Consider the following 8,190-nt stretch of genomic DNA (forward strand, 5'->3'; position numbering starts at 1 on the left):
GGTGCAAAAAATACTGTAATTCAAATGTCTTCCTATTGAGAAAGACTGGAGGGCATGAGGACAATGAAAAAGAGGAGGGGAACCCAGTTACACCCATAACAAGCCCAACAAAACTCTTTCTCTCTCTCTCTGCAGCAAGGCAAAAAGCTCATACCTTCATTAAAACATTGCTAGTCTTAAAAGCACTCTTTGTAGCTCTCCTGATGGTGGGGATTGGCAAAGGAAGCTCTGGCTCTTTCTTTCCTTCCCTGGGGCACGAGGAGGCGGAGGAGCCTCAGCCATTCATTAGAAGGAAGTGAGGCTTGTCTCAGTAGCTCTGCAGGGTGATTAACTGAGCCTGGCAAACTTAATCACCCAGCAGAGCTATAGAGCCAAGCTCCCTCATTGGCTGAGGCTGCTCCTACCTCCTGGGAAAAGGGAGTGGGGAGAGGGAAAGACTGCTTTGCTGCTCTGGCCTGTCTGGGGAGAAACACAAAATGGCGACCGAAAAAAGCAGGCAAGAGAAAATGAAGCAGACAACAGCCAGTTGCTGGAGGGCCTGATTGGAACCCCCTGCGGGCCTCAACCGGCCCGCGGGCCATATGTTTGACACCCCTAACTCAGTGGCGCCGCTGTGTGATTGAGGGAGCCCAGCAAAGCAAGCTCTTGCTCTAGGAGTTTCTGGGGAAACTCTATGGTTTTCCTGGACACACTAGCCACTTGGGAGGTGAAACTCTTATGTACAATAGGTACCATAGAGTTTAAACCTCCCAAATGGCTAGAGCGTCCGGGGAAAACCATAGAGTTTTCCCGGAAATGGCTCGAGCGGCCTGCTTGTGCGCCACCATTTTGATGACGTCACTTCTCGATGACATCATTTCGGCATGTGCGCACAAAGGGCACGTGCGAAAGTCCCCCGCCGGGACTTGAAGAGGACTTGGCAACCTTAAAGTGAACTCACAAAAACTCCTGTCTTGCCATTTTGTTAGTCTTTAAGATCCTCCTGGGTTCTTGTCTACTGTTAGCCTAACACAGCTACACATCTTGACCCTGAGCTGTCTTTTCACCCCTTGTATTTTGAGCACCCCTTGTATTTTGCCACCCAAGCAGCTGGCTAGTCCCACCTGTATGGGTGATCCAGCCCTGCTAAGTCCAACTCTAACCACTCCAAGAAGACAAACGATTCTGCAGAGATTTGCAACCACAAAACGCTGATCTTTCCATTGGACACAGAAGTCCAGACATTCCATTTCATAGAGTGTCCACAAGTTCTTGCACTGTGCGAAAGGGACAAAAGTACTGCTTTCGCTAGCATCTCTATCTCATGCATAATTCTGTAAACCTCTAATCATGTCACCCCCTCAGTTGGCATTTCTCCAGGCTAAAGAGCCCTAACTTCTTTACCCTTTCTTTGTAGGGAGGCTGCAGACACAAGTAAAAGCAGCACTACTGGAAGCATAAAAACAACGTAAGGATTATCAATTAAAAAGGCATCAAAAAGAGTCAAGAGCATGAAAACAAACAGCAAAACAACATTAATCAACCTTAAATGATATCTGTAAAGTAGCTTAAGATAGAGTAATTCAATTTAAATCCCGGGTTTAAAAAACAAAACAAACCTGGTTTGGTCTGGTAGCAAAAGAACCTAAAAGCAGAACCTAGGTGAGGTTCAAGGGGAAGGAATTAAAAAAAAATGAGGTGCCATCACTGAAAGGTCCCTGTCACCATCTAACTTTAACACATTTTAACTGTGTTGTTCTAATGTAGTTTCTAACTAGTTGCATCTACTGTATCTGATGTTTTAACCCTACTGTAATCCATCCTGAGCCCATTCTATGGAAGACAGAATATAAATTCAAGTAACGAACTTCTATTGGAAGGGTATAAAGAACAAGGGATGGAAAGAGATACGGTGGGAAAACATTCCAGTCAGAATATTAGAACATAAGAAGCCATGTTGGATCAGGCCAACGGCCCATCCAGTCCAACACTCCATGTCACACACAGAGGCCAAAAAATCCAGGTGCCATCAGGAGGTCCACCAGCAGGGCCAGAACTCCAGAAAGCCCTCCCACTGTTGCCCCCCAAGTACCAACAGCATCACTTGCCCCAGACAGAGTGTTCCATCTATACCTTGTGGCTCATAGCCACTGATGGACCTCTCTTCCAGATGTTAATCTAAGCCCCTCCTGAAGCTTTCTGTGCTTGTAGCTGTCATCGTTTCTTGCAGCAGCAAATTCCACATGTTCATTACTCTTTGGGGGAAGGACTTCCTTTTATGTGTTCTAAGCTCACTGCTCCTTAATTTCATGGAGGGCCCTCGAGTCCTTGTACGGTGCAAAAGGCACAAAAGTGCTGCTTTCTCTGCCATCTCTATCCCAGGTAACCTCTGTCACCTCTCAGTAGGCATTTCTGCAAGCAAAAGAGCCTTAACTTCTTTACCCTTCCTTTGCAGGGAAGACGTTCCAGCCCCTTAAATCATTTTCGTTGCCCTTTTCAGCACCTTTTCCAATGCTATAATATCTTTTTTGAGGTGAGGTGACCAGAGCTGCACACAGTATTCCAAATAGGGTTGCCAGGTCCAACTCAAGAAATATCTGGGGACTTTGGGGGTGGAGCCAGGAACAAGGTTGTGACAAGCATGACTGAACTCCGAAGGAAGTTCTGGCCGTCACATTTAAAGGGACCACATGCCTTTTAAATGCCTTCCCTCCATTTGGAAATAATGAAGGATGGGGGCATGGGGGGGGTTCATAGAATTGAACCCCCTAGTCCAATCTTTTTGAAACCCGGGGGATGTTTTGAGGAGAGGCACTGGATGCTATGCTGAAAATTTGGTGCCTCTACCTCAAAAAATGGGCCCTCCAGAGCCCCAGATAGCCACATATCAATTATCCATTATACCCTGTGGGACTTGGTCTCCATAGGGAGTGCCCATCAGACTTCCCCCCCCCGACTTTCTAATAACCCTGAAGTGGGGGGAGGACCTCCAAACTGGGGAACCCCCTGCCCCCAACTGGGATTTGCAATCCAAATTCCAAATGAGGCCACACCAATCAATGCTCTCTCCCAACTGTGAAGTCTTGTGAGCAAAAATTCTATTTTGTGAGCTACTGGCATTAAAGTTGTGAACTACTGCACAATTTAAGTTTGTTCTGGGGCCCTTTTTCCTGAGCTGACACAAAAATATGTGAACTGGAGGCTAAAAATATAGTGAGCTAGCAACTTAGAGGGAACACTGCACACCATAGATATATACAGGGGCATTGTGATACCGGCTGAAACGTTTTGAGCCCCCTTTCTAAAAATTCCCAGCATAGCATTTGCCTTTTAACAATTATTATTATTGCAGTCATGCACTGAGTCAACATTTTCAGTGCCTTACTCGATCCCAGAATGCCTACACTACAGATTTAATCCAGTTTAATGGAATTCTGGGAATTGTAATTTCATAAGGGGAGGCGAGGGGTCTCTAACCACTCAGCAAACTAATTCCTAGGATTCTTCCCGGGAATCCAGTGTACCAAAAGTTCAGGCCAATGGGAGATGTCAGTTTTAGCAGGTCCCCAAAATGGCACAGCGAGTTCCGTCATCATTTTAGTTGCCCTTTTCAGCATCTTTTCCAATGCTATAATATCTTTTTTGAGGTGAGGTGACCAGAACTGCACATTGTATTCAAATGAGGCCGCGTTGTAGATTTATACAGGGGCATTATGATGCTGGATGACTTGTTTTCAGTCCCTAATAATCCCCATATATCCCCTAATATGCCCCAGTAGAAACTGTTTTGCTGGAATTGGCACCCCATGTTAGCTGCTCCTTCTCAACCTGTACATCACACCTGGAAACATGTCAAGCTGCCTTCTGCTGAATCATAACTTTGGTCCATCTGGGTCATCATAGAATCCTAGAGTTGGAAGGGACCTCCAGGGTCATCTAGTCCAATCCCCTGCACAATGCAGGAAATTCACAAATCCCTCCCCCTAAATTCACAGGATCTTAATTGCTGTCAGATGGCCATCTAGCCTCTGTCTACAACCTCCAAGAAAGGAGAGCCCACCACCTCCCGAGGAAGCCTGTGGGAACTTAGCATCCTAGAGTTGGAAGGGACCTCCAGGGTCATCTAGTCCAACCCCCTGCACAATGCAGGAAATTCACAAATACCTCCCTCTAAATTCACAGGATCTTCATTGCTGTCAGATGGCCATCTAACCTCTACTAGAAACCTCCAAGGAAGGAGAGCCCACCACCTCCCGAGGAGAAAGCCTGTTAGAATCATAGAAGAGTTGGAAGGAACCTCCAGGGTCATCTAGTCCAACCACCTACACAATGCAGGAAACTCACAAACACCTCCCCCTAAATTCACAGGATCTTCATTGCTGTCAGATGGCCATCTAGCCTCTGTTTAAAGAATTCCAAGGAAGGAGAGCCCACCAGCTGCTGAGGAAGCCTGTGGGAACTTAGAATCCTACAATCCTAGAATGGAAGGGACCTCCAGGGTCATCTAGTCCAACCCCTGCACAATGCAGGAAACTCACAAACACCTCCCCCTAAATTCGCAGGATCTTCATCGCTGTCAGATGGCCATCTAGCCTCTGTTTCAAAACCTCCAAGGAAGGAGAGCCCACCACCTCCCAAGGAAGCCTCTTCCACTGAGTCAGGAAGTTCTTTCTAATGTTGAGCCGGAAACTCTTTTGATTTAATTTCAACCCATTGGTTCTGGTCCTGCCTTCTGGGGCCACAGAAAACAATTCCACCCCATCCTCTAGATGACAGCCCTTCAAGGACTTGGTGATCCTATCACCTCTCAGCCGCCTCCTCTCCAGGCTAAACATGCCCAGCTCCTTCAGTCTTGTCTACTCAGAGTGGCAGCTGTTTTCCAGGGTCGCACTCTGAGGTCTTCCCCATCGCCTCCTGCCTGGTCCATTTTAAACTGGAGATGCCGGGGATTGAACCTGGGACCTTCTGCAAAGGCCTTTCCTCTGATCCACAGCCCCTCCCCAAAACTCAAGCAGATTTTCAAAGGAGGCAGGACGTAAGAAGTGGCAACTCAGATCAATACCCACCTAGTTCAACAATCTTTCCCAACTGAAGCCAGCATGGAACAGACGGCCAGTCTTAACTTACAATTGGTCTGTTTAAGATATACTGCCTCTGAGCATGGAAGCTCTATTAATACATCAGGGCTAACAACCACACCCCACAAGCTTTGAATACCACAACAACACCAACCCCCAAGCTTGAATTTCCCAGTGCTCAGGGAAGAAAGAGAGACAGGAATGAAAAATTAAGAATATGTCAGAGACAAAAGAGCTAGGATGGGAGTGGCCAAACTTGCTTAATGTAAGAGCTACATAGAATAAATGTCAGGTTGGAGAGCCACAAGACACAAACGTCAGATGTTTGAGAGCTGCAAAACAGGCAGGCATGGATGGAAAGAAAGCAACTTTAACTTTAAATGCATTCTCCTAGCCGCCAGCTAGAAATGCCATTTCCAATTCAGATGGTAGGACAGGCTCCAAGAGACACACACTATGTGTGAAAGAGCTACATGCGGCTCCCAAGCCGCAATTTGGCTACCCGAGCTAGAATAAGGAGTTTTTCAGATCTTCCAAGTCCTGTGGCATGGAGTTCCTCAAGCTACTTCAGTTTCATACTCACCGCATTAGGAACAACATCAGTATCCCCTTCTGGCAGTCGTGGTTTTCACACAAATAAAAATAGGAGCTTTTTAGCACTTTTAGAGGCATAAGATTTTGCGAGAGCAATGCTGGAATGAATCCTAGGTACTGTATGAGCTTTCCAGATTTAAAAAAAATCTGCCTTCGTCAGGTACAAATTGGAATGGAGGGAGTTTTGACTCTCAAAAGCTCACAGCCCAAAATCTTGTGCCTCCGAATTCGAATCCAGCTCTTCTTCTGCAGCGCCCAAAATGGCTACCTTCGAAAACTATTGCTAGAATAAGTGCTACGCTTTAAGGCTCTCATTTCATTCCGCTGCCATAAACAACCAGCTACTCAATGAGAATAATGAGGATAATAATAATGATGCTAATAATAGTGATACTAGTAACTCCTAAGCCATAAACTTTCGCCCAACCTCTACATGGGAGCAGAATCCGGACTCCGTCCCATTTTTCTCCATCCCGCCTCAGCTTGGCTAGAGGGCCAGCCCCTCATCTCTCCGCCCCACATCTGCAGAAGAGAACCCAGGTGGCCTGGCCATGACCTCTTCCCCCCCCACCCAAGGTCCCCAAACTTCTCTTCCCAGGAAGAACTTTGCCCCCGCTGCTCCTCCAACACCCGCCGTGGCTGGGCTGACCCAACGGTGCCCCACGCCTCCCCCTGCCCCAGGTTCCAATCTAACCACCAAGGAGAAGACCCCGCTGCCAGTTGCAAAGGGGTCTTCCCCTTCTAGACTTTTGCAAACCCCCCCTACTCCTCCCACCTCTTAATAACCTTGCAGAGAGACTGCAACCGCAACACACAATCGCAAGCCTTTTCACGCAGCCTCCTTCAGCTCAAAAGGACCCCCTCCTCTTTTTTTCTGGGGGGGGAGAGAATAAAAGGTTTTCGCCTTGGCTAGAAACAGGGGGGGGTCCTTTTTCTCCCCCCCCCCAAGTCCAGATCAGCAAGGGGGCTGGGAAAATGCAGAAGGGGGGCTCTCACTCCCCCAAACGCAGACCCCTTTGGGGGCTCCCCATTGGAAAAAAGGGGGACGAGGGTTGCCCAGTTTCCCGCACCCCCTTTTCGCTCTCCCCAGCCCCATAAACCCACACAGTAGGGTTGCCAGCCCCCAAGTGGGGGCAGGTGATCCCCCGGTTTGGAGGCCCTTCCCCCGCTTCAGGGTCATCAGAAAGCAGGGGGAGGGGAGGGAAATGTCTGCTGGGCATTCCATTATTCCCTATGGAAACCGAATCCCATAGAAAATAATGGAGAATCGATCCGCGGGTATCTGGGGCTCTTGGGGGGGAGCTGTTGTTTGAGGTAGAGGCACCGAATTTTCAGCATAGCATTCAGTGCCTCTCCCCAAAATACCCCGCAAGTTTCAAAAAGATTGGACCAGGGAGTCCAATTCTATGGGCCCCCAAAGAAGGTGCCCCTATCCCTCATTATTTCCAATGGAGGGAAGGCATTTAAAAGGTATGCGCTCCCTTTCCATGTGATGGCCAGAACTCCCCTTGGACTTCAGTGATGCTCGTCACACCCTTGCTCCTGGCTCCACCCCCCAAAGTCTCCCGGCTCCACCCCCAAAGTCTCCCGGCTCCACCCCCAAAGTCCCAGCTCTTTCTTGAATTTGGCAACTCTACAGCCCCCCCTGCAACGGCGGCGGCCGGGCTCGGACATTGCCGACCATGGGCCGGTCGGGGGTCCCTTCCCTTAGCTCACCAGCTGGTCCTCCGGCGCCGGCTCCTCGCCTCCACCGCCGCCCTCTCCTCCTGCTCCGGCATCGCCCTGCTGCTGCTGCTTGGCCGGGGAGCGGTGGGAGGCGAGGCTGAGCGCCTGCCGGACTCGGCGCTCCTGGCGCTCCCGCAGCAGATGGAGCTCGCACAGGCCGGCCACGGTGCCTTCCAGCCATCCGCGCAGCCGGCTCCGCTCCGGGCTGGCCGGGAAGGAGAACGCCCGCATCATCCTCCTCCTTCCAGCCCAGCCGCGCCGAAAAGCCGCCCCAGATGCGCTCCACCGCCTGCAGCTCCGGCACTGTCACCGCTGTATTTGCATACCTGCCGCTCATTGGCCGCTCGTCTGGGACGGATTTGCATCGCCGGCGCCCTCCGCGCCCGCCATTGGCCCCTCGCCGCTGTTGCTGTTTGCGTGGCCACGCCCTCCCATTGAAATAATCCGCCCGCTTTCGCTGGGTTTTTTTTTTTTACAAAGCCGCGCCCCTTTTTGGTATGTCTTTCCACGCCCCTCCGCGCCCATTGGCCCGCCCGTGTTGCTATATTTGCATGCTCGTCCGGGCGAACCCGGCCATTGGGTCGCTTGCCTTGGTTTCTCTTTCGGCCACGCCCCTTGACCCAAGCCATTGGCCCCGGGGAGAAAGAATATCGACATAGCCACGCCTCCAGAAGGTTAGCGGCTAAGCTTTCCCGGATTTGCATAGCTGCGCCGTTGAGTCAAGCCATTGGTTCGCCCACTCGCTCTCCTTTGCATAGCCACGCCCTGAAACCCCCCCATTGGCTAGTAGCTCTATATTTCCCTGAATGGCCAC

At 50.0% G+C, this 8,190-nt stretch overlaps 1 protein-coding gene across 1 annotated transcript in view; it reads right to left on the bottom strand.

Annotated features, from left to right (window-relative positions):
• The window catches only part of LOC132585895 (dapper homolog 3-like), a 56,052-nt gene extending 48,445 nt beyond the window's left edge, over positions 1–7,607 (bottom strand). The window contains exon 1 of the mRNA XM_060257772.1: positions 7,368–7,607. Within this exon, the coding sequence (XP_060113755.1) occupies positions 7,368–7,607 (240 nt within the window). The remainder of the gene's footprint in view (positions 1–7,367) is intronic.
• Positions 7,608–8,190: the final 583 nt, after the last annotated feature.

The sequence above is a fragment of the Heteronotia binoei genome, chromosome 17, assembly GCF_032191835.1.
Source record: "Heteronotia binoei isolate CCM8104 ecotype False Entrance Well chromosome 17, APGP_CSIRO_Hbin_v1, whole genome shotgun sequence".
In the NCBI taxonomy this organism is placed as follows: domain Eukaryota; kingdom Metazoa; phylum Chordata; class Lepidosauria; order Squamata; family Gekkonidae; genus Heteronotia; species Heteronotia binoei.